This window comes from Equus caballus, chromosome 23 (genome assembly GCF_041296265.1).
Source record: "Equus caballus isolate H_3958 breed thoroughbred chromosome 23, TB-T2T, whole genome shotgun sequence".
Lineage (NCBI taxonomy): Eukaryota > Metazoa > Chordata > Mammalia > Perissodactyla > Equidae > Equus > Equus caballus.
Window position 1 is genome coordinate 29,499,266 of NC_091706.1, and position 27,107 is coordinate 29,526,372.

The window sequence follows — 27,107 nt, forward strand, 5'->3', positions numbered from 1 at the left end:
GGAGATTTCTCAGCAGAATCTTTACAGGCTACGAGAAGGTAGAATGAGATATTCAAAATTCTGAAAGACAAAAACCTTCAGCCAAGAATACTGTATCCAGGGAAAAATATCCTACAGATATGGTGGAGAAATAAAAACTTTCCCACATAAACGAAAGCTGAGGTAGTTCATCGCCACAAGACACCCCAAACAGGAAATGCTCAAGAAGACCTTCATACCTGAGAAAGAAAAAAAAGAGTTCACAAAGCCTTGAGCAACGAGATAAATAAGCAGCCAAAGTCAGAAAATTGCAGCTCTCTACCAGAACAGGTTAGCAAAAACTTAATTATGACATTAAAGATAAAGGGAAGGGAAACATCAAAAATAACTATAATCTTGTGATTTTAACCACAAAATCACTACACAAAAGAGAATATGTTATGACCAACAAATCAGAGGAAGAGGAAAGGGATGGAACTGGCTTAGACCAAGGAAATGAGAGGCTATCGGAACATTGTATATCTCATCTACGAGATTTATTATACAAACCTGATGGTAACCACTAAACAAATAATCAGAACAGAGACACAAATGATACAAAAAAAAGAAAACTGAGGGGCTGTCCCAGTGGCATAATGGTTAAGTTCGCATGCTCTGCTTCAGCCACCCAGGGTTTGCAGCTTCAGGTCCCAGGCACAGACCTATGCATCTCTCATCAAGCCCTGCTGTGCTGGCATCCCACATACAAAAAACAGAGGAAGATTGCCACAGATGTTGGCTCAGCAACAATCTTCGTCAGGCTAAAAGAGAGGAAGATTGCTTAGAGATGTTAGCTCAGGGCCAGTCTTCCTCACACACAAAAAAGGGAACACTGAGAAAACCATCATAGAGTACTACGAAACTGAACTGGCAGTCCAAAATACACAAGACGAGAAACAAGGGAAATACAGAACTGGAAAACAAGTGATAAAATGGCAGCATTAAGCCCTTATATATAAATAATCACTCTAAATGTAAATGGATTGAATTCTCCAATCAAAAGACAGAGTGGTGGGATGGATTGAAAAACAGGACTCATCAATATGCTGCCTCCAGGAAACACTCTTAGCTCTAAAGACAAACACAGGCTCAGAGTGAAGGGATGGAAGATGATACTCTAAGCTAATGGCAAACAAAAGAAAGCAGTTATTGCAATACTTATATCAGACACAGTAGACTTCAAGATAAAAAAGGCAATGAGAGACAAAGAGGGGCAGTATATAATGATAAAAGGGACACTCCAACAAGAAGACATAACACTTATAAATATACGTGTCCCCAACAAAGGAGTACCAAAGTACATAAAGCAACTATTAACAGACCAAAAAAGAGATATGAACAACAAGATAATAATAGTAGGGGGCCCCAACACTCTACTTACATCAATGGATAGATCATCCAGACAGAATGTTAACATGGAAATAGTGGAATTAAACGGAAAAACTAGACGAGATGGGCTTAATAGATATATATGGAACATTCTATCCAAAAATAGCGGAATACACATTCTTCTCAAGTGCACATGGAGCATTCTAAGGACAGACCATATGTTTTGAAACAAGACAGGCCTCAATAAATTTAAGAAGATTGAAATCACATCAAGCATCTTTTCTGACCAAAATGCTATGAGACTAGAAATCAGCTACAGGAAAAAAGCTGGGAAAGTGACAAATATGTGGAGACTACACAACATGCTACTGAACAACCAATGGATCATTGAAGAAATTAAAAGAGAAATCAAAAAATATCTGGAGACAAATGAAAATGAAAATACACCACACCAACTCATATGGGATGCAGAAAAAGTGGTCCTATGAGGGAAATTCATAGCAATACAGGCCCAGCTTAAAAAACAAGAAAGATCTCAAATAAGCAATCTTAAAATACAGTTAGAAAATGAAGAACCAACAAAGCCCGAAGTCAGCCGAAGGAGGGAAATAATAAAAATCAGAGCAGAAATAAATGAAACTGAAACCAAAAAAAAAAAAAAAAAAAAAACAGTGGAAAAGATCAGTGAAACAAAGAACTGGTTCTTTGAGAAGATATGCAAAATTGACAAACCCTTAGCCTGACTCTCTAAGAAAAAAAGAGACAAGGCTCAAATAAATAAAATTAGAAATGAAAGAGGAGAAATTACAACAGATACCACAGAAATATAAAGGATTATAAGAGAATTCTATGAAAAACTATATAGCAACAAACTGGACAATCTAGAAGAAACAGACAAATTCTAAGACTCATACAACTTCCCAAAACTGAATCAAGAAGAAACAGAGAATCTGAATAGCCCAATCACAAGTAAAGAGATTGAAACAGGTAGCTTAGTGGGAAACTACTTCCCCTGACAAGGTTACCCACTCAAAGCTAACAGCTAACATCACAATTAATAGTAAAACACGGTATATTTTTCCTCAACACTGACTTGATTTCTACTATTTCTACTTCTCCTTTTCCTTTAATGCATGGATCCTGCTAAACCTTATAAATCCATTACAATATAAAGTGGGGAATGAATAAAGAGCTCACCTGAGGGATATTCACTCTCTGTGGCTCCTGGGCGAGTACAGAGGGCTGTGGTTCAGCTGAGGGGACAGAAAGGAGACAGGGGTCCTGAGATTTAGCTGTCTTACAGCTCTTAGATTCACCTCCTCAAATCTCAGCACCCCAGTTGGGGATCATCCTCCCCATAGGCACAGGGCCCTCTGGGCCTTGAAAAGGCACAAGAAGGATCATGGAAAGGCAGCAACACCTGTCTTTGTGTGATTCTAAAATGACAATGGAGCTGAAATCTGCAGTTTTTTAGTGAGTGAACATAAACTTTACTCGACTGATTTAACAGTAACGCATGCGTCCTTCTGAATAACAGAAAGAAATCAAAACAACCGATTAGTTGAATTAAAGTACGCCAAACGACAAGACACTATTCCTTCATTAAAGTTAACTTAGCAGAAAAATACTCAGTATGCATCATTTATCTATTTTTCTCAGTAATATTATTTAACCCCTGGTCTACACAATCCACGGAAAGCCTAGTAAAAGAGACGGGGTGATTTAAGGCAGGAATTTTTAATTGTTCATTTCAGCTGGGAAGCATTTCTCAAAAGGCCCTTTTGATAGATGCTTTTGGTAACTTACCTGTGAGAGAGTGAACTGTCACAAACTGCGTTTCCCTGGACAAGTCACTGAAGTTTTCAGGCCCAATGTCTTTAAATCTTTCAAAAGGGTTAGAAGTAGGTGACCTTGGAAAACTCTTCACAGATCATCATTCTTGGATCCTGTGACATCAGGATAACGTCACTAATGTCACATGTGGTGGTGGACATGTGTGACAGCAGCACATCTGAAAATAGCGGGGGCCATTTAAGGGGCCTGGAGACAGAACTTCCTCCCTCTGCCTGGTTGTCCCTTACCCCCAGACCTTGCCCTCACGGCTCTCCAACAAAGCAGCCTTTCCTGAGCAGCCTGCCCCTGGGCCACCCCAGCTCACCTGTTCTTCCCAGGGACGGCCCAGATGCCCCACTGTCACACAGTGTGGTGGCTCCTGAAGGTGGCATCATCATCAAGTCTGGTTCATTCTGGGCAGGGGGATCAAGACCTGCTTCTGATCTTGCAAATCTAGCATCTGCTCCTTTCTGGGCTCTTGTCTCTGCTCTGAAGCTCTGGAGAGAGGTCTAAGGTCAGAGGGACGCTCTCTTCCAGCTAAGACTCCCTCACAGAGGCCCCCTGCTTCCCGCCTCACAAGGGCTGGTTTGTTTCAAGGCAACTGGTACATGGATCTGAGAAATAAATTCATTTTAGGGGCAAAAAGCCTGACTCTTGGAATTCATTATAACATTCGACTTCAAGGACAGAAAGCCTGACAATGCAGAGGGGGCCATGCGCCTCTGTCTGACCCAAGGGACCTGAAGAGACACTAGAAATCCCAGGATACATGTGACACACGGTGGGATTCCATCCACATCCTTTCCTTAACATCCCTGGGGACGCAGGGACAGGCCACGTTCCTAAGTGCTGTGAAGGCTGTAACGCCAGCCTTAGGCAGGTGTGACATCAGACAAAGCCTGAGACTGAAGCGAAGCACACCTGCCCTCGAATCCAAATTCCCTGGCTGGGAGCTCCTGACTCGAGCACATCGGGCCACCGACCCGAGCCTCGGTTTCTGGTGAAGTGGTTGTCAGGGTACATTAAACTATCCAGTAAAACAACAAAGCGTCCTCTAACTATAACAGCAGTTGTCACTTACTTAAGGCTTCCGACCTGGCACTTGTCTAAAATAGTGATCTATGTTTCCAAACGTCGCCGTGAAACAATCATTATTAGTATTTATAGATGAGAACCCTGACTCTCGCCCAGGTTCCTTCTGTCGCCCCTGCTTACAGGTGACAGAGCTGGCACTGACTGGGCCTGTAGTGCTCCAGAGCTCGGGCTCCACCGCAGACCCACGGTCACCGTCCGCCTGATAAACGCACTCCTCCCTCCCGCACCCACCGCCGCCGACACGGGCTTCTCTCCGGTCGGGCTGCAGGCGGGCTGGTCACACGATCCTCGGGCACCCCGGACCGCCCCGAACACCTGCGCCCCGGGAGCCCGAGGGCCGGGGTCTCCCCCATCGGCCTTACCCGCTCTGACGGCCCGCCCGGGTTTATACACCGCCGCGGGGGGCGACGGGGTCCCAGACACTTCCTGCTCCCATCCCCAAGCACAGGCACACCCTTCCCAGCTAGTCCCTCGCCCTAGGTGCGCACCCTGCATTTTCCGAGCACACCCCAAAGTTCCCCAACGCTTCTCTGGAGTCCTGAGAAGACAAACGAGGAGGCTACGGCTGCACATGCGCAGAAGGAGCGTGGCGCCCCCTTCCCAGAGTCCAGGCGGTGAACCTCACCTATTTAAAACTACATTTCCCCCAGGCTTCCGCGTCTACATTTCAAGCCACTCTTGGCCTTTCCGCGAACGCGGGAGGACAGTGTTCTTAAATCTCTCCCGCCCAGGGTCCTCGGAGCCCGAAGAGGTTAAGGGTTAAGCCTGAACTCTGCTGTCAAATGCAAAGGGTAGTCCGCTATTGGCTTCCGATTAAAATAGCATTTTTTTTCATAAGTCACTTGGAGGTAATTGGGGAAATTTGAATACGGATTGGATATGGAAAATATTAAAATATTACTTAGATGATGTGAAAAAAATTTGGAGTTATGTAGGAAAATTGACTTTGTAAAAAGAAAAAGACATGACGACTGAAGTAGTTAAATTACATAGCTGTAAAATTATAATTTTACAATTTTTCAACCTGGGACCTCCACCCTGTTCCTTTACAGCCGCCGGACCCACCAACCCCTGAGCCCCATCCTGGCGCGCCTGGGGCCCAGTGTGCAGATTCTACTGAGGGTCTGCACAGGTGCTCCAGGGGTGGATGTTTATAGGAAATCTGTTGGGTTTTATACATTAACATTGCTTCTTGCTGAATTCTCTTATTGTTTCATAAATTTTTGTGTTAAATATCTTGGATTTCCATGCACATAATGACAAGTTTGCTTGCTTTTTGCTGACGTTTATAATTCTTTGTCATTCTTTAGCAAATTACAGATAAAAGCACAAGAATGCTGGTTAAACTATATTAAATCAATCATAATAGACTTTAACATAAAGATCACGAAGGAGAGAAAGTGGTCACAACATATGTCATTTAACAAACATTTATTGAAAACTGACTGTACAATCGACATCATTCTAGGTGCTGGGATAGCAACATCAAAGAAAAGAGAGTAAATTCCCTACCCCCATGGAGTTTATGATCAGGGTTGTTGTGGGGCCTATTAGTCAGGGTCCCCTCAAGAAACAGGTGTCAGTTGTCAAGAAACCATGGGACACTTGAGGAGAGTGTAATAAATAGGGCTCTAAAAGTGTGGGTAGGGTTAGTGAAGCATCCTGTAACTAGTGTTGGTAGAGAGTTATTATCACCCCCAGGGCTGTAGTGAGAGTAGGTAACATTATCAGAACTTAGCACAAGAGGCCACCCGTATGAGAGCTGTGGTCTTAGGAAGAGAAACATTGTGAATGCCCATTACATGGCTCAGCACGGAGAGCCAAAGGAATAAATACCCAACACCTCACTTGTTCTCTTCCCTCTGATATCCTATCCTCCGTTAAGCATTTATAAACCCCATTCAATACCTGTTCTTAGAATTCCATCCACATATGTCTCCTCTAGACCTTTTTGTCACCAATTTTCCAGTCTTATTCTTGTTTAGCCCCCTACTACCTGTCAACTCACTGAGCTACTGCGCATAAATCAGTATAAATCGAAACTCAAGTACATGTCAGTTCTTCACAAAGTGAACTAAATATACCTCCTTAAACTCTACCCACTGGGAAGATTTTTTCACCACACGTTTCAGAACCACCCCTAAGTGAGACTGTAATTGTAGCAGCCATAATTTCCAATGATGCCACCATACACTGTAAACCCAGTTTGAAGGAGAGTTGATGGGTATGTGGCCACAGGTCTCCCTTGGGGACTTTTGAGGAATGTTTAATTGTATATTCTTGTGACCAAGTTATGAGGAATTTTGTCAAAGGGACCCAGCCTTCCCTTTAGTCAAAGCCTCCTGTCTATAAAGTAGGATATATCAAGGATTTAGAAAGAGAATCTGAATCCCTGTTGTGGTGATTTGTGTTTGTTTTCTGCCCACAAGATCCAGAATTTCACACGTATATAGATATATATCTCAAGAAGCATCTTAGTAGAATACCCATCTATTTCATTTCAATGAACTTCGTGATCAAAGAGCCACCACCACCGATCCCTTCATGTCACCACAAAAGATGGCTGCACATGAGAAACACTCTAAGAGTTTTAAAAAACATTTGTCAGTATCCCATTAGAGAAAATACATATTTCATTGGTATGAAATGCAACGTGGGCTGCTCCTGAGTCCACAGGGAGTATACTCATATTGATTAATTTGAGCCTATCCAAACACAATTCATCCTTCCTAATCTAATATGGTAAGGATCCACCCCCTTATGTGCTACCTAGTTTCTGCTTTATTGGGCAAGATCTTGAGTTCCTTTTGTGTTTTTGGTTTTTTAATTTCTGGATTTCTTGCAATTTTACTCTGAACATAGCTGGTTTTTTATTCCCATTATGGGCCTGGAGCCAGTAAGGAAGTTCGGACAGGGCCTGAGGATAGTGTGTATCCTCTTTCAGGGGTAACTTATACTAGGATCACCCCTTAGGATTTGGAGAGAGAGAGAAGTGAGAGAGACACTGTCAGAATTCCGTTACTCTTCACTTCTTTTTCTAAGCTCCTCAAAGCAGTGACTTTTAGTATACCTTAAAGGCCTTAAATTTGCAGAGAGTGTGGCAGGTACAATAAACTTGAACTGTCTAATAAGCCTCAAAGCTGTGCAGAGGCAAGCGTACACCTGCCAGGCAAAGTGCACAGATTAGAGAATATCTGTTCTGACCAAGTAGTAGTAGATGTTTGACCATATCCTTCTCCCCTGATAATAACTTTGGGCTTCCTAGATGCTCGGTAAATCCATGTAATTGAAGGAATACAATTTCTTCACCTTAATCTTGACCTCTCACTGAGTCCATCCTAGCAGTAATTGCTGGAGGTGTACTTACCTGGCATTCACCCTCATATGGGTAGTGATCATTTTATAAAATATTGAGGAACATAATGTCCCTCTTGAAGATATTCTTGTATTCAAACCTTATCTGAGTGAGTAATTGAGGCAATCTATTGAGAGCCCCAGAACATTGGATCACTTTTCAAACTGTTCAGACACCTCCATCTGGGAACTGTTTCTCTGTATGCCTGTCAATATTAGATTAGTTTTATCTTTTTAGGGTTTCGTGCAAAAGGAATCATACAGTGTATTTTTGTGTGGCTTTTTTTTCACTCAGGATAATGATTTTGAGATTCATCCTATAGTTGAATACCAGCAATGAAGGAACAGCCTCACACAGGGAGAAACAACTGCTTATGAAATCAAGGGAGACTCATTGTGCCCAATGAGTTCAGCTATATCTGAATCCAAATACATGTAATCATTCCAATTTCCAGGTTCCTAGACTTTCCCAGTAATGTCCCAAATCTCATCTAATACACCTCCTCAAATTGGGGATCTAATAGTTATTGTAGTTTTTTGAAGAAATAATGTCCAAAACTTCCCAAAGTTGATGAAACCATGTTAGTTTACACATCCAAGAAGCTTACTGAACTCCAAGTAGGATAAATACAAAGGTATAGTTTTACCTAGACACTTCATAGTCAAACTGTTGGAAGCCACACACAAAGGGAAAATCTTAAAAGAAGAAAGAGAAAAACAACTGAACATGTACAGGAGAGCATCAACATAAATAATATCAACTGCTCATCAGAGAAAATAGACCCTAGAAGACAGAGAAATGGCATATTCAAAATACTGAAAGAAAAAATGCTAACGAAGAATTTTTTTATCCAGCAAAACTATCCACTAATAATAAAGGTAAAATAAGGACATTCTTAAATTTAAAAAGACTGGAAGAATTTCTTAATATCAGAACTGATTTGTGAGAAATACTAAAGGAAATTCTTTGGGTTGGAAGAAAATGACATCAGACAGTACCTCGAATCAGCTGGAAGAAATTAAGAGAGCCAGAAGTAATAAATTTCTGGGTTTAAAAAAAAAGAATCTATAAATATATTTTCTCATTTCTTCTGTTAAATTCTTTAAAAGACATGAGATTGTACAAAGAAATAATTGTAACATTGCAGTATTGGTTTTGTAACATATACAGATATAATATATACAAAAATAATGGCACAAGAGGGGAAGTAATAGAGTTACATTGCAGGAAACATTCTATATTTCATAGGAATTAAGTTAATATTTGTTTGAAATAGACCATAGTCAGTTAAAATGCATATTGGAATCCCTAGCACAGACACTAGGAAAATAGCTGAAAAACAGTAAAAACGATTCAATAGAGGAATTAAAATGATATACTGAAAGATTTATTGAGCACAAAAGAAGTTAATAAAGGAAGGACAGAGAACAAAAAAGCCTGAAGACATAGAAAACAAATAGCAAAATGGCAAATGTAACTCTGATCCTATCAATAACTGCACTAAATGTGAATGGTCTAAAAAAACCAATTTGAAGACAGAGATTGGGAAAATGAATAATAAAGCAAGATCCAACTATATGTGATCTACAAAAGACACATCTTAGATTCAAAGACAAACAGAAGTTGAAACCAGAAGGATGGAAAAGACATATCATACAAATAGTTACCAAAAGATTGCTAGAGGGTTGTATTAATACTGGACAATGTAGATTTTAAAACAAGAAATATTATTAGAAGCAAAGAGGGACATATCCAAATGACAAAATGTCGATACATCAGAAAGATATAAAAATTATCAATGCTTACAAATGTAACAACAGAGCTTCAAACTACGTGAAGTAAAACTTGACAGAAATGAAAGGAGAAAGAGACTATTCAACAACAATACTTGGAAATTTCAACTGCCTCCTGTCCGAAATGGATTAAAAAGAGGAAAGACAATCAGCAAGGTTATAAAAGACTTGAACAGCACTATCAACCAAATTAAATTAAGTGACGTGTATAGATCACTGCACTCAATGACTACAAAATACACATTCTTTTCAATAGCACGTGGAACATTCTCCAGGATAGACCGTGTACTCAGCCATAAAATAAATTCAGCAGATTTAGCAAGAATGAAATAATATAAAATATGTTCTCCAACCACAATGGAATGTGAGCTATCAAGAATGGAATATATCTGGGATATCCACAAACATTTGGAACTTAAATGACACCCATCTGAATAACACATGAGTCAAAGAATAAATTGGGAACAAAATTTGAAAGTACTTTGAAGTGAATGAAAATTTAAAAAATAGAATATCAAAGTCTATGGGATGTGCCTAAAGCAGTACTTAGAGAGAAATTTATAGTATTAAACACCTATAGTGGAAGAGAGGAAAGTCTCAAAACAATAATTTAAGTTCCTACCCTAAGAAAGGAAAGAAAGGAAAATAAACCAAACTGAAAACAAGCAAAAGAAAGGAAATACAAAAGATTAGAACACAAGTCTGTGAAATACAAAACACAAAGATCAATAAAACCAGAAATTGGCTGTTTACCAGATAAAGTTGACGATCCCTTAGCTAGCATCCCCAAGGAAGAGAGAAGATAGAATTTACCAAAATCAGAAATTATAAAGGGCCACCCATAGAGAAATTACAGGATTATAAGAGAATATTATGAACAACTTGATGCCACAAATTACACAATTTATAAGATATTGGCAAATTCTTAGATCCAAATTTCCAAAACTGACTCAAAGAGAAATAGAAAATCTCCATAGATCTGTAACAAACAAGAAAATTAAATTAGTAATTAAAACCCTTTCAGGGAAGAAAAGCCCAGATTCGGATGACTCAACTGGTGAATTCCATTGACTATTAATGGAGAAAATAATCCCAATCTCCCACCATCTATTTCAGAAAATATCGAAGGAGAGAGCTGGTCTCACATCATTCTATTAGGCCAGAGTTACCTTGATTTCAATGGCAAGTGAAGACATCACATGGAAAGACAAGACCACTCTCCCTCATGAATATAAATGAAAAATCCTGAACGATGTGTTAGTGAGTGATGTCACCAAGATGGGGGAGTAGGAGATCTTAGCCTCTCTCCTCCCAGAAAGATCAACAATTAGACTGCTACCTACCCATGATCAAAAAGAGTTCTGGGAGAGCTCTAAAGCCCCCTTAAGAAACTTTAGCAACATAGCAGAACAAAAAATGTGAGAATAACCACACATAAAGAGAAAGAAGAACAGCTTCATTTTGCCTGCATCACCCCGTCCTTTAAGCTGGCATTACTCAGTGCTAAGAGGGAACTCCTCAGCTAGAAAGAGCTCTCCTTTCAGGGAAAGAGAGAGCAGAGTGAACGACCAGCGTCCCAGCCTTTCAGGGCACACATGAACTACCCACTTTGGTTTCCCCCCGCCAAGAGACTGGCAAAGCAGAGAGATATAGAGATGGCTAGGGACAGGGAAGAAGAGCAGGGTTTACCAATATCGGGCACACAGCAGTAAAGACCACAGTTGTGTGACCTGTTCTATAGATAACCCCAACGTGGAAGGGCAAGGGGAACAGTGCACTAAGAGAGATACAGAGCTCTGTGGGAGCAGGGGAGGAGCAGTCTCTGAACACGTTCCAGGAAAGGGGTCGCCTTCCATGCCAAGATGAACTTTGCATGAATAAAGATTTAAGTGAGGACAGACTGAGAAGAGTGAAGAGGGGAATGGGGTGTCGACCAAATTTCATCCACCTGCAATTTTACCTACTCAAACTTTATCTACCACGGTAAGAAGTTAGTATCCAATATTTTAAAATTACTTTTAAATACAAGTATTCGCGTACTAGTTATATAAATGGAGGTAAACACAAGAACAGCTATGATAGAAATGGCTAAAGTGGTTTCCATGGGGAATGGAACTGGGGGGATAGAAAGGATTGGGGTTGTGAGGTTGGGGAGGGCCTGTCACGGTTCTTTATAAAGCCTTCAGTACTATTTGGTTTTAAAGGCACAAGTATGGATTCCTTAGATAAATATTAATTTTTAAGTGAGCCTTAAAGAATGAGTAAGGTTTCTACAAGGAGAGGGAGGAGGTGGGTATTTCTAGCAGAGGACCCAACATTAACAGAGAGAGGCGGCAGGAGAGCAGAGGGAAGAGCAGGTAACCCATTAGGATGACTGTGGAACACACCTCCTTGCGTGGGGACACATGAGCTGGTGCTTGATTGCAGAAGGCCTTGGATAGAAGGGCACGCACAGACACACACACACACTCATGTGGTTGTCGGCAGGAAAGCAACAAAGGGTATTGGGCCAAGGGGTGATATGCTCAGAACTGAGCTTTACTTACAGCAGTGGTTCTCACCTTGGAGATTAACTTCCTTAATGGCCTCCCAGCTCCATTTTAGAAGCCTTGAAAATGGTAGTCCATTTTGTCATTGTCATCTGCCACAGTCATGCACCACGTAACAATATTAACGATGTTTTGGTCCCTGATGGACCACATATATGACAGTGGTCCCATACGGGTAGCACCACATAGCCTAGGTGTGTACTAGGCTCCACCACCTAGGTTTGTGTAAGTACACTGTGTGATGTTCACACAGCAATGAAATTGCCTAATGATGCATTTCTCTAAACATCTCCCTTTCATTAAGTGATGTATGCCTGTACTGATTTTAGTCTTGTGAATGTTGAATAATGAATTATTCATTTCAATTATTTGAGTCAGCCCCACTGGCTGAAGACGGTAAAGGCTGACTGAAGCAAAAAACTAAAATTTGTTATTCAACATTCACAAAACTAAATGAGTAAAGAAGAACTTTAAGTTCTATATCAGCGTTCATGTAAGGCAAAAACATTCTAAAGGAAAGATGGATTTGAGGACATCTATGATGCTGAGTGTAAATGTCTGAGCACAAGCCAAAATTCCAGGGAGCATTTCAGACTTTCGAGGCAGTGGAATTGGTGAAACCAAAGTCAAGCTCTCCAAACAGTAAAGGGGGCCCAGGTAATATCTGGAGTACAGATGGAACAGGCAGAAAATTTCATTAATGTAATTGTATGATGTGATGAACGGACAGAGTTGGAAAATAGGATGGCAGGGTAGGGCAGAGGGAACTGGAGGGCCCAGGATGGATGGAGAGATCAGCTGGGCTGGTGGGGGAAAGGGGCCATGGGCACACCCTCTGCATGTCCCCTCCCCCACCCTCTGAAACCCTTTGTGACTCTTCAGTGCTCTGTGATGCAGGCCTGGGATTATAGGCAAGTGCGGACACTCTCAGAGCTCAGTTGCCTCAGGCAGCCTTGCGATTCAGAAAATGGAGTTCAGTCAATGGAATGTTCTCTCATTTCTGAATAGCCGTATTGAGTTGTTTTTGAGCATCTGCTCAACATTCTTAGATAGTGACCACAACCTCACCATCGTGTGTGGGTTGTGGTTGCTTCTTCTGTTCCTGTGCTTCCTGGTGGGGATTCCATCTTTACCAACCTTCTGGAAAACCAAAATCTACCAAAAGGTAAGGATCCCTGGGCAAGCCACCAACGGGGATTTTTTTATTGTTGTTTCCATTTCTAGTCCCACATTTTTAAATGAGTTGGTCCAGAGAGACTCCTAAGATGGCAAGTCTGAATAGAGGATAGAACATCATCCTTCTAGGGGAATAGGCCAGGCAGGACTAGGGCTTCAGCTGGGACTGTTTCCCATTTAAAACTCACAGACCATCTGGGTGTGGTGGAGGATTCCTGGATAAAATCCCATCAGTGACTTCACGGCCCTGCATTAGGTTATTTAGAGAGTTTGGGATCTGTGTAGGAGGACACTGTTCCCAACACTGGATCATGAGTCACGTTCCCATGTCGGGCGTCGTTCGACCAAACCGTCCTTTGTGTTGGGCAGATCAGGAGAGCAGGGCTGAGCCTCTGAGCGGACACTGGAGTGTGAGCTCTGTCCCAGGATACAGGGTCCTATCTGAGGAAGCACAGATGTGACTGTGGGCCTCAGAGTCTATGCCCTCCTTGAGCAGAGGACTTCTGACTGAGAAGATCAAGTGTGGACTCCAGCCAAAAATCCTCCTTCGAGTTTTTCAAAGAAGGAAAAATTGAAAGTATCTTATCACCTTTAGAAATTCAGAAAGGGAAAGAATACAAAGTGCTAGTAATAAAAATAGAGAGTGACATTAATCTTGGATGAATATCTGAGTTTCCTAGAGAGAGGGGCAAGACAACTAAGTCCTCGCTCCTCATTCTTTTCTTTTGTTCTCAGCGTCAGGGCAGAGCCAAGAGGAGAAGAAAAGGTGGAACATCAAGTGGTAGGGTTCTGCCTATCCCACCTGAGCTCTCCAAGGGTGACCCTTCCTGTCCTCTCCATGAGGTCCCAGGTCCATGGTCTCTGAGGATGTCAGTCGCTAGATAGAGTCCCTCTCAGAAAAGAGAGGCCTCAGAGGAAAGGCTCATGGGAAGGTAGTCAGAACCCGAGGCATTTGTCAGATTCCTGCTCTGCCCAGCTCTGGGCATGAAGCAGTGATGGGCCTGGACAATGGGTGTTGCCCAGTGGGTGGCCGTGGGAGACGGCAAGAGTCAGAACTTGTGTCTCCTGACCTTGCGAAACTATGTTGACTTCCTGGATGATCAGACTCCTCTTTGAGGTAACCATTGACCTATGTTCCTCACATGGTGGTTTTGAACATCCCATGGGATAATGTATGTGACAGTACTTTATAAATGAAGCAACAAACACATGTGAACCTTATTAATATTATCATTGACCGTTTGACCACATCTACTGATTCTTGGGGCTTTCAGAGTTAATATCCCGTTAATATCCCAAGGGTCTCCCATAAAGGGACTCCTGTGTAACACCTATGCTTCTACCTTTATTACACGTAATTCACTCTTCTGGTTTCCCAGGTTGGAGAAATTACCAGAGGGAAACAGAGGAGAAAAGGAGGCTAATTTCTATTCTGAAAAGGTGACTAGTCTTTTCTTTCCTGATCCCTCTTTAACATGTTCTCTGCAATTCCAGCGATTCAGTACAGCCTGCAGTAGTCATGGGAGGGGTTTGCCATAGGAACGGGTATGTGAATGAAGGCCTTGGGGTGAGGGCTGCTGAGTGTATGGTGAAGTCATAGACGTGGGGCATTGTGAAGGGGCAGCAGGCTTCAGGTGGCCCCTCCCCTGACAGGCCAGCAGGTCCTCCTTTCCTTGTTCTGGTCCTGGCTACAGTTTTCTACTTCCTGTCTCCCGCAGGCCCCTAGGCCGGCCTCTCGATACCACCCGCTTTCGTCAACTGTTATGCCCAGACCCCTCCTGTGAGGTGTGTAATAGCACAACTGCTGAGATCAATCGGCTCCTGGAGGACCTGGAAGATGATACCGCCTCTGTGTCCTCTCTGGCTTCCACAGCTTCTGGGACTGAGTCATCATTCACTCTGTCCTCTGCCTTCTCAGAAGTCCCTCCAGGAGACCTAACACCATCCCCTCCACCTGACCCTTCCCCACCACCCCCCTCCGTCCTCTCACCTAACCCAACGACACCCTTAGCTGACTTTCTTTCACCCTCACCACCGGGTCACTCTATGCCACCAGAGCCTTTTCCTCCCTTGGAGTCCAAATTCCCAGCAGACCATTCCCCACCCCAACCCCTTGCCCTTCCCCCTCTCCCACCACATGACACCCAGGCAACGGGTCCTATTCTCCAACCAGAGGACACTCTGTCTCTGAATACGATCTTCTCTCTTGACCGCACCCTTTCCCAAGATATTAACCCCTTACCAAATTTGTCCCAGATAATCAATCCCAATGATTCAATAGCTTGTCATCACACACCACCAAGCCTGTCTGTCTCACCACCGACAGACCACCCTTTAACTGTGGCTCAATCTAAATCGGTTTCCATCTCATTGAAGTCTGTTCCAGAGAACTCATCTCCAGATAGCCCTGGTGGGTTGTCCACTTATGTCCCAACAGTCAGAGGCACTGACCATTCAAGCCTGTCAATTTCAGAATTATCCTGGTGGCAAGCTTGTGCCAAAGACTTGTTCTTAGCACCTTCCACCTTGGCACCATGTGATTTTAATCGAGAGTTTCTTGCCCTCCATTCTTCAGAGTCCTCTCTGGAGAGACACCCTACAGCTAACCTTATAGAGCCTGGTAACCTCTCATTTCTCAGCCCTCATGTCCTGGCACTCCTGGAGAGACAAGTCCAAAAGAGGAGGGATTTCCTGATGTGGAAGGAAAAGGAGAAGGAGAAGGGTTCTTTTCCAAAGAAACTTAGGCCAGACTACCCACTAAATCCTTCGGGGAAAATGCTAGAGTCAAATGCTGATGAGTGTGACTCAGCATTCTCCCTTCCTTTTTGGAGCAGTGCAGGCACACCAAAGGAGCTGCACATGCATGAGCAGCCCCCATATCCTAAAATCTTGGAGGACCATTTACAGGAAAAATGCATGCAGCTCTTCTGGGGTCTCCCATCTCTGCACAGCGAGTCCTTGCCCTCTGCTATCCGTGACTCAAGTTACTGCACCACAATCTTCCTTTTCAATACCATCTCAAATGCCTCCATGGGCCAAGAATCCCCAGTACCTCTCCATCGCCCACCTCCATCCTTGCCTGAGATCCAGCCCCAACCCTTGCCTCAAATCTTGCCCCAATCCCAGCCCCTACCTCTCACTCAGGTCAAGTCCCAGGCCCACCTTAAATCCCCACTCCCAATCCTACCATCTGGTCCTCTACTCCAGATAAGGATCTGTGGAGTGTGTCACCATAGACCCCAGGATGAATCAGAGTCTCTCACCTCATCTGAAATTCAACAACTGGAATGGAAAGTGTTGCAGAAGCAACAGGAAAGTTTGTGGGGTTCCCCCTCTGTAGTCCAAAGATCTCAGGAAGAATTTTGTTCTTCAGCTCCCAACTTTCCTTACCATCAGGCCTCCCAGACCCATGCCTCCATCTCCATCCTTCCCGTAGAGTTTCCTCTCAGTGATGAGCTGAGGAAGAAACTGGAACATCACCTTCGAAAGAGGCTCATCCAACACCGGTGGGGCCTGCCCCGCAGGATCTGTGAGTGTCTGTCACTGATGATGCCTCCAAGAGATTTCTCAGAGATAGCTAAGTCAGAGAGCAATCGTGGACTCTCACGGATCTCGGTGAACAAAGATCTAAATGTTGGATTGAGCCAATCCAAAAGCTTCCATGAGAGGGGTTCAGAACTGCTTCAGGGAGAGAAGGAGATGGGGAAGGATCAGGGGCATAGCCCAGAGAACGGCCCAAAAGCTCATCTGTTGAGTGACCCAGAGAGCTCTTCAGATAAGGATCCGGCATATGACTCTGAGAAAGACCTAAATAGTCACGTGGCAAGTCTGTCAGGGAAAAATTCAAGGGCCTTGGAGGAAAGTCTAGATCAGAAACAACTTGAAAATGTCCTGAAAGCACATTTGAGCAAGAAGTTTGAGGAAATCAGTGAGGCTCAGCTCCCTGGGACGGTGCGCAGTTCATGGCATGCTAGCAAGCAGACATTGCTGCTTTCTGACAAATCCCGCACCCAAATAACACAGAGGAGTTTGCCACCTTCAGTGGGTGGGGACTCCTCCCTGAATACCTTCCAGGAGCTTCGCTTCATTGATTCCAGTGCACAACAGATGATGGAAACCCATATTAAAAGCTTTCGTATGACGATGGAGTGGGGCCTTCCCTGCAGGGTCCTGGAATCCATACAGGCGTTTAAATTGGAAGATGCTGCATCTCAGTCCTTGCCCTATTTCTACTGTCCCCCCTCAAATAACCCAACTTTGGAAGTGGACTCCAAATCCGAGGGCTTCGAGCCCCATAGAGGAAGCTCTAAATCTGTTCTTCAAGAAAAAGCGGAAACAACAAATTCAGCCCTGGTCCTGGATCGTCTTTGCCCTGCTACTTCACCTATGGGCAGACAAGGACAAGGGGTGCCGAGACAATCACCCTCTGGTATCAACCAAGAGATTGCAGAGGTTGTTCAGAGGAGTAAGGGTGCCAGGCAGACTCATCTGCCTGTCACATGTGGCATCACAGGCAAAGCGAGTCAGAAATTTACTCAGCTAGGCAACAGATGCCCCCCAGAGCTGCCTGCAAGGCAAGCTGGTGCCAAACATGAGACAAAGGATGAGAGAGCGAGTCCCAGTGATAGAAGAGAAGGGCGACAGGACAAAAAGATGAAGTCAGAACCCTTTTCCGTGCACAACACGGCCAGGGACATATTCAGGGCCAAGGAGCTCAACGCTCTGCAGTCAAAAACTGGTAATGTGTTGACAACCAGCAAGCCAGGAAGCTCCCAAATGATACGTGAGAATCACAGTAAAATAGAAATTACTGGGACCATTGAAAGCCCTGCACCAAAAAGACAAGTTCCCCAAGACCCGAAGTCATCGGATCTTAAGGAACATCTATTGGGGGAATTAAAGTCGAAACTAGAGAAGAGGAATCAGAGCCAGGTCCAAGGCCAACACACTGACACGTCCCCTGCCTCAGAGAGCTTGACTTACAAGGCCTCACTGACTCATGCCCACGGTGTCTCCACTGGGGACATGGGAGCTTCCCAGGTGCTGCATGTCCATCTGGAGGACAGTGGGATCAGCAGGCAGCAGCGGCAGGAGCCTTGGGTCCCTAAGAAAGACCTAAAGAGGTACGAGGATAAGAAATTCCCACCAGCTACAATGAGAGTGAGCCCTCCGGGCCCCAACAAAGAAGAGCTTGGTGGAGGGGATGCAGGGTTGGGGACATCCCAACGTACAAGAAAGACTTTCCCTACTCAGATCACAGCATCAGAGGGGACGCTTGGGAGCAAGTCTTCCCACACCTCATCACAGAAGGCACAGCCTCCTCCTGAAAGTCTGTTCAGAAAAAAGATGAACCACATTTTTCAATGGCTTCGTCCTGGGACAAAAGGCAAGAACCAAGAACATCCCCAGGAAAAGGGCAGCCCCATATCATCTGCACAGAGCAGAGGCCTGGTTAAAGGGAGAGCTGCCGTTACCGGGACCACCACGGCTCAGAAGACCAGGACAGTCCCTGGGAAGTTCCCAGTGGAGAAACTGGGGCAGCGTTGTGCAGCAGAGGTCACCCGCCCTCAAGAGCCCCTTCCTTCCCTGAGGAAGTTTGTGAAATCTCAGCAGAGGGCAGAAGAGCAGGCCCAGGCAGAGCCCGTCCAGGGGCATCCTTCCAACTACAGGGCTCCCTCCTGTAAAGTGCCAAACACCAAGTCCTGCCACCAAGAAGTTGTCTTTGCTGGCCAGAATTATCCTACATGTTCTAGATGGATCAGAGACCAGAACAGACACCCTCAGAAAGTCATGGCGTTTAAAGATCAGCTATTGGATCAGAAGCGTCCCTTATCTGTGCCCCGCAGGGAGCCTGTGCCCCATCCAAGCTCCACCTGCAGGCGTCAAGCCGGCCCAGGGGCCTCCAGCTGTTCTCACCACTGCTAAAGGCACTATGTTTAGGGATCCGTCTCTATGTCAACAGAAAACGCTTTTCCAGCGTTTCGAGAGCGGAAAATTTCCCACCGCAAAACAATTCCTTCTTTGTGGAGAATATTAATTCTCCCCAATAAATGATTCTCTCATAATAGTGATGTCTTTTCTGTGTCCTGTGTTGGGGGCATGGGTTTCAGGTAACTCAGGGCTTGTGCTTAGGGAAAAGGAGGAGTGAGTTCAGCTCTTACTGATTGCTTCCTCTGGCTTCTAAAAGGTCACCAGTGCTCTGGAGCTCTTGTTGACAAAGAGATATCACGTGCCCCCAAAAGCCCATTTCCTCCCTGATGCAGTTTGAGGAGGTGGGCTCTGCCTCCTGCCTCTTCGCTTAGCCTTAACGAAAGTGTAGAGCAGCCCACACCTCCCGCTCACTGAATGTTTTACATCCTTCAGAGAGTAGGGAAGACAGGTGTTCTCTATCCGAAGAGGGTCAAGAATAGGTATGCAATTCATAAAACAACAATGAAGAAAAAACAGTGGCTTCATCACGATTTAGAGGTCAGTGACCAGAGGACCCCACAGGTGGGTGAACCCTGAATGGGATTTGGGGGGTGGGGGAGGGTATTGCTGCAGTGGATCCTGGGCTGGTGGGGGAGGGGTTAGGAACAGCACAGACACTCCTTAAGAATCTGTCATGCGAGTCATATTAATGTGTTAGGGAAGAATACTTTAAACTTTACATTGAGGTTTCCCTACTGGAAAGGCACCTGGGGGAAGTGGTTCCCCTCTGTAGGTATTTCTTCAGACTGCCAAATGATGTTTTGTTGCAGAGCAAAAACATCACTCAGCTGCCAGTAGTAACAATGTTGACCAGGTAGCCACCTACCTCCCAGGATAAAATAAAGCTGAGAGTAAGGAAAAGATGACTTGGAGTAAGCGAGGAGGGAAGAAAAAATGAAGAGGGGAAAGAAGGACCTTGCTGGTAGAACAAAGCTTTATGCCTCATCATCCATATGGTGACCCTGTCCTGTTCCCCCCGCCCCCTCCTCAATCTGATCCGGGCATCACCACCTTGAGGCTGATCCAGGCACTGCACAGCACACTGATGCCTTTTTCCAAAAAGGCACGGGGCTGTTCTTTGAATACTAAACAATATCTGCAGGGAGGTCATCAGGCATGGCATCCCCCTCTTTGGGGAAGGTGATCTTGCTGCCTTCCTTCCATCTATGCTTAATAGGAATATACAAGACCTTGCCCTTAGTGTGTACAGTTCACCTATCAGGATGGAAGTGCCGCCTCTGATATTCACGGCCTTGGTGGAGCCATGGCTGGTCTCCCCCAGAACACCTGCAGCTCATGAACCAGAGGTGAGTCCCAGACTATGCACCAGGTTAAAGATATATGGGGGTCTCACCATGGACTGCACACATACCCACCCTTACAATAGGGGTTTGGAGGAAAGGCAACTCCACTTAGACAGACTGGGACTCAAAAATTGGCTGAGTGTCAACTGGGGCAAAATTCAAAAAGCATTATGATGGTGAGCGTTAAATACATTAAGTTGTAGATGTCTAAGTAAAATAAAGATGGTTACAAGGGTGGAAAAATAAAATACCAATTTTGTTTTCTAAAAACAACATGATTTCAAAAATGGAAGGGAGGAGAAAAAGGGAAAAATAGAATAAAATGATTGTTCTATAAGTAATAAGAGGGGGTCAAGATATAGGTGACAAACGAAATAAGACTCCGAGTAAGGGAAAGGAATTTGAGGACATTAGAAAAGATACAAGTATAATGGTAACTATTGTAACAAAACCAAACACGCACGCACGCATGCACACACACACTCTACACAAATGGGGTGAGTATCCCAGAGGGCACTGGAGGTAGTTTTCCCAGAAAGACTTGTGAATGCTAGGTGTTAAAACAAAAACCAAAAACAAAACCGGTGTCCACTACAGCCTCGCTCACTCCACACTTGTATCTTCTTGTCCAGAGTTATGCCATTGAACCCACAATGTCTGAAACTTGAGGTCAAAGAAGGAATGCAGATTCTGAGGAGGTCCTGGGAGGGGGATGGGGCCCAGGGCAGGAGACTTGAAGAGGTGAGGAGGCCATGGAGGGCTCTACCATCGATGTGGATAGACCAGCCAAAGACCAGCCTCTCAGTTTCTACATCATCTCATCTTAGGGTCCTTTACTTCCATTCCAGTGTAGTTACTGCCACACTCCAGAGCTTATCACCAGGAACACTTCAGCCATCCAGATTATTACAGTCAGACATTCCACCCTTTGGCCTCATCTCTCATTCTTCTGATTCATATGCCCCTTGTTAACTTTTCAACTCCAGGCCGTTCATTTTTCCACTTACTCCTTGTCTGTCGGTCAAGCTCTTGTTTACATTTCCTCCCTCTCCGGGGTAGACTTGATGGTCTGTAGGTAACCAACATTTAAAAAGCTCCGCTACTAATGGGCCCCATCCAATCCCTTTTAATCCTTCCTGTCTGGCAAAATCCCATCTCTCTGCCTTTCCCAGAAATGCCTTCCTATAACTAATTGATCACTATTGGATTAAATCTCACAATGGAGTCTACCGATGCCACAGTAAATTCAGCCCCAGCACTAGCTGGAAATCACTCACTCATTCCACAAAGAATTATCCCATGCTTACTAACATGAGAACAAGACAAATGGAGCTTAGGTCGCTGCTTCCTTACTCCATTCTCTCTCCAGGGACACTCAAATTTATTTCAAATCTCCTCCACTTTCCTCAAATTTAGGCTGTCTCCATTTGCTCAGTAGATGTGCTGGACCACTGATCACAGAGGAACTAGAAGTCATGAGACAGGAACTTTCCGTCAATAAACCTTCACAGAAACCTTTTCCCGTTCCTCCTTTCCTTCTTTCCTGTTATATGAAAAGAGGTTTCCTTCCTAACCTCAATGAGTACACTTCCTGAAATGTCCTTATTGAGAGAGCTAAACCCTCGTCTTGACGCACTGAGCCCCCTTGCCAGGTATCCTCTCGTCCCCTCCCTCTCTTTAGGAGGCACCCAGCTTCTTTCATTATTTTAAGCTTCTATTACAGAAATGTTTAAACATGCACAAGAGCAGTGGAACTTCCCATGTACCCCTCACCCCACTTTCACAGTCATCATCTGGCACGTGTGATACGGCCCATCTCCTACACTACGGTTAAGGGGCAAAAGCCCATGGGAACATCCTGCCATCCGTCTCTCAGGTGTATGCTTTGTGCCCATGTCACAGCTCTCATGTTTCTTTGACATTTACTACCTGTGGAGCTCACTGACCCAAAACAGATGGACAGAGCCATGGGGAGGAAACGCACTGAGCTTCAGATGCTCTGGCCATGGCCATCAGTTCTGCTCAGCCCTGTAGTCAAGCCTGAGAAGTCACTGAGTTAACTCCTCCCTCCACCCCACGCAGAAAGGAATCTTCCTAAGCAAGTGCAGTGCACGGTGTTGCAGTCCCTCAGTCACACAGTGACTGCAGCACGTAGAGAGCACAGAAGGAGAAACCTGTACATGTGATAAGGACTTCACATCACCATGCAAGTGTTTTCAAAGATTTAGAAGAAAGTTTCTTTCCTGTAATACATTTAAAACGAGCTACTGTATGATGAGTTAAACACAGGAGATCAAACACTTTTTTATCTCCTCTCCTTCCCCAAAAGTAAAATATTACATGAAAAGATGCTCCACATCATTAGTCACCAGGGAAATGCAAATCAAAACCACTGTGAGATAGCACTGCACACACAGGATGGCTAGAATCAAAAAATTAGATAATAGCAAGTGTTAGAAGGCCGAGAAACTGAAACCCTTCTATGCTGCTGGTCGGTAGGAAAAATGGTGCAGCTGTTTTGGAAAACCGTCTGGCAGTTCCTCAAAAGTTAAACACAGAATTACCATATTACCTAGAAATTCCACTTCTAGCTAGACACTCAAGAGAAATGAAAACGTATGTCCACACAAAAACTTGTACACAAATGTCCATAGCAGTATTATTCATAACGGTCAAAAGACGGAAACAACCTAAACGTCCATCAACTGATGAATGGGTAAATAAATTACGGTATCTCCACACAATGTAATATTTTTTGGCAATAAAAAATACTGATACATGCTACAATATGCACAAACCCTGACAACATTACGCAAAAGTGAAAGAGGCCAGTCACAAATAACCTCATATGATTCCATTCATACGAAATGTCCAGAACAGGGAAATCTAGAGCGAGAGGAAGTAGATTAGTGGTTGCTTAGGGCTGGGGGGATGAGAGGACAGGGGCATGACAGCTAAAGGTTATGAAGTTTCTTTTTGAAGTCATGAAAATGTTTTAAAATTGACTGTGGTGATGGTTACCCATCTGTGAATATACTAAAAATCATGGAATTATACACTTTAAATGGGTAAGTTGTATAGTATGTGAACTATATTTCAATAAAGCTGCTAAAACAAGTAAAGGATTTAAAAAGAATAAGGCCCTTGAGGATGACAAGAAGGGGAGAAGATATGACAAAAGATGTCAACACATTTTTTGAAGACGGAAATCCAGTGCAGGAGTGGTAACTGACTAGCAGAGCAGAGGCAAGTGCCGGCAAACCAACTCACACCACAAAACCCCAGAAGACGGACGACCCAGTGGCACCAGATAAGGAAGAAATTAAGGGTTTCATGCTGTACACATGTTGACTATTTTGTTCTTTCCTTTGGTTTTTGTTTTATATTATGTATAATTTTTTATATTATGTATAATATTATGTACAATAATTTTGGGGGGAGATGCTCTTTTCCAGTATTTTGTGAAACCCTGTTGAAATGTTAGCACACTTTAAATGTGCAAAGAGGATCCAGGGTTTCTTGCCTGGGACAGAACCTGCGACAACTGTTTTAAAGTCACCATTGCACACTTCTGGGGTCTGGGTATGCTAGCGATGGCAGCTGCGGGAATCAAAGCCAGAAATCTCAAAGGTTAGGCAAAATTTGGGACAACAGCCATCGGCCCATTTTTAAAATGTATTTATTTAAAGATAAACTTGTGGAAAAGTTGCATGGATGGTAAACAACCATCTACCCTTTATCCAGGTGTACCCGTTAGTATTTTGACCCATTTTCGATATCTCTCCACTTGGTCTCTGTCTCCGCTCCCTCCCTCCCCTTTCTCTCTATATCAGCACACACACAGACACACACACACACACACACATGAATGTCCATGACTGTGCCATGTCCGCGCCCAGGATCCAAACCAGCGAAACGCTGGGCCACCAAAGCGGAGTGTGCAAACTTAACCACTCGACCATGGGGCCGGCCCTACCTGAAACTATTGTTGGTGGAGCTTATCTTGCTCAGACTTTAAAGGATGATTTTACAATCATGAGTCCTGGGGACCTTAGGGGCAGTCAGGACCAGACTTACTATAAAAAAAACAATGCCAGAGAAGCAAAGATACATAGAGGGATTTGTCTGAACAGAGACCTCCTGCAGTCGAGGGAGGGTACATGAGGGGGTGGGCTTGAAGTGTACCTTCCTTTTGGGTAGAGACGATGGTGAAGCTGTGGATGAGGGAGAAGACAGGGAGAGAAAGGAGCTGTCATTACTGGTAAACCCTCTCACATGGGAGGGAAAGGATTGGGTGTCTGCGGCCAAGATAGATTCATCAGACTCAGCGAGGGAATGCGGGCACGCAAAGGGAGGACACGACACAGGGCTTCATTCCAGCAGTTCAGCACTGAACAATGAAGCTGTAAAAGTTATAACTATTAAATGACTAGCTAGCGTGGGGGGAGATGAAATAAATATATATACACCATCAACAAAAATGACATTATTGTTTAAAAAGGTACAGAGATGTCAATGGGAATTTTGGGGAAAAGATAGAAAGTAGATGGGGAAAAAATCATAAAACCTTTCATGGAAGAAGTAACCATAGGTGTGATTCAAAAAAAACCTAAAGGTACTGTCAAATATGATTACAACTGTGCTCACTAGAAGTTATGCTAAAGAGAAGCCTAGTCCCTAAATCAAGAGGAGTTTGACCCTGCAGGTCATGGTCCAGCACAACTGCTCTGTAAAATAATGGAAAAGTTTAAAATTTTGCTGGGAGGAGGGGATTTGGCAGAGAAAAAGAGGGAGGAGCAGGGCGAGACACCGTATGGGTGGAGGGGGCCAGATTTGAGAACCTTTAGAGGCTGACTAGCCTAAGAGGGATTTGGGGAAAAGAAGAACTACCAAGCATTTTCAAGTTGTTTGCCCTGGGTCCACGGATGTGCCACGCCCTTGTGGCCCTCTTTCTCAGGCTTTCTGTTGGTTGATACAGGCTACTCTGTTCTCTCATGCTTTTTGGTGATAGTGGATTCTTTTGAGGAGATAATGGGAGGTGGGGCTGCTGCTGAGTGTATTTGTGGTTTCATACAGGTAAAAACACATTATGTATGAGGGGAAGGTTTAGTTGAAGGCCGAGTAGATCTTGGGGATGTAAATCCCTGGGCACAGGACCGACTTTCAAAGATGACGTGGGGGTCCAAAAGGAGATCACCAAGCAATAAAAGGCTCTTAGGTAATAGCTGGGTAACAGAATAAATAGAAAATTTCACCAAGGTGAAATATATGCTATGGTGAATATGTGGAGTTGGAAGGTAAGTTGGAAGTATCTAAAGGGCCTCAGAGGGGTGGACTGATTTGCTGGCCTGGATGGTGGGGGAAGGGTTGTGGGTTCATCACTTCTGTGTTTTCCCCTCCCCGACCTTCAAGAACCTTTGGTGTCTATGCTAAAGCTCTGTGATGTGGGCCTGGAACTCTAGTCTAGAATGTGCACTCTTAATGCCCAGCTGCCTGAGGTGGCAGTGCACTTCTGGTGATGCAGATCACCCTCTTTGTCTGAGGAATGTTAATGCACCATGGCTGAGCTCCAGCTTGAGATCCTAGGTATTCCCATCCCTGCCTTCCTGTGTGGGGTGGGGCTCCTTCTTCTGTCACTCTGCTACCTAAAGAGGAGTCCATGTTTCCCAATATTTCGGAAAGAGAGAGACATCAATCAGGTAAGTAAATCAGGTCCCTCAGAAATATCAAATCTTTCTTTTCAAATAGATGCATTCAATGCTATCAATTTCCCCCTAAGTACTGCTTTTGCTATACCTTATAAATTCTAATAAGTTCTATTTTAATTTTCATTTAGTTTAAAATACTTTGAGACTTCTTCCTTGACCAGTGTGTTTAGTAGAGTGTTGTTTAATCTCCAAACATTTTAGGATTTCCAGCTATCCTTCTGTAATTGATTCCTAGTTTAATTCCATTATGGTCTGAAAACATACTTTGTACAATCTCTATTTATTTTTGTTAAAGTGTGTTTTGTGGCCAAGAACGTGGTCTATCTTGGTGAATGTTCCATGAGAGTTTGAGAAGAATGTGTATTATCGGATGAAGTACTCTACAAAATGTCAATTAGATCACGTTGACTGATGGTGCTGTTCAGGTCAACTGCATCTATACTGATTTTCTGCCTGCTGAATCTGTCCATTTCTGAGAGAGAGGGTTAAATCTCCAAACATAACAACGGATTCAACTATTTCTCTTTGCAGTTCTACCAGTTTTTGCCTCATATTTTGACATTACGTTGTTAGATGTATTCATGTTGAGGACTGTGTGTCTTGTTGGAGCACGGACCCTTTGTGGTTATGTAATACCCCTCTTTATCCCTGATAGTTTTCCTTGTTCTGAAGTCTGCTTTGTCTGAAATTAATATAGTTACTCCTGTTTTCTTTTGGTTAGTGTTAGCATGGTACATTTTTCTCTGTCTTTATCTGTAATCTATCTGTATCTTTATTTTTAAAGTGGGCATTTTGGATACAACATTTAATTGGGTCTTGTTTTTTTTATCCACTGACAGTCTCTGTTTTTTAATTGGTGAATTTACACCATTTATATTTAGTGATTTTTTTAAAAATACGGTAGGACTCATATCTACAATGTCTATAACTGTTTACTATTCATTATATCTCTTCTTTTTTCTTCTCTTTTTCTGCAT

The 27,107-nt window shown here is 43.8% G+C and overlaps 2 protein-coding genes and 1 long non-coding RNA gene across 25 annotated transcripts in view; 2 read left to right on the plus strand and 1 right to left on the minus strand.

Moving 5' to 3' along the window:
* Nucleotides 1-27,107, plus strand: part of CARNMT1 (carnosine N-methyltransferase 1) — a 222,026-nt gene that overhangs the window by 151,187 nt on the left and 43,732 nt on the right. The gene's annotated exons all lie outside the window — the stretch shown is intronic.
* LOC138920402 (uncharacterized) overlaps nucleotides 1-27,107 on the minus strand; it is a 110,945-nt gene that overhangs the window by 44,941 nt on the left and 38,897 nt on the right. For 13 of the 22 annotated variants that reach the window (XR_011431522.1, XR_011431521.1, XR_011431510.1 and 10 more), the window contains 2 exons: nucleotides 3,154-3,358; nucleotides 2,545-2,600 (listed from right to left, as the gene is read on the minus strand). The exons of 5 other annotated variants lie outside the window; for them this stretch is intronic. This is a non-coding gene — a long non-coding RNA (uncharacterized lncRNA). Of the gene's footprint in view, nucleotides 1-2,544; nucleotides 2,601-3,153; nucleotides 3,359-3,505; nucleotides 3,678-27,107 lie in introns of all 22 variants that reach the window. 4 more of the 22 variants (XR_011431501.1, XR_011431505.1, XR_011431508.1 and 1 more) reach the window with 1 other exon arrangement.
* Nucleotides 12,153-19,215, plus strand: LOC138920401 (spermatogenesis-associated protein 31D4-like). Its single transcript, XM_070248620.1, has 4 exons — nucleotides 12,153-13,137; nucleotides 13,884-13,929; nucleotides 14,528-14,588; nucleotides 14,867-19,215. The coding sequence occupies exons 1-4, from the start codon at nucleotides 12,940-12,942 to the stop codon at nucleotides 19,071-19,073; spliced, it is 4,512 nt and encodes a 1,503-aa protein (XP_070104721.1). The 5' UTR covers nucleotides 12,153-12,939; the 3' UTR covers nucleotides 19,074-19,215.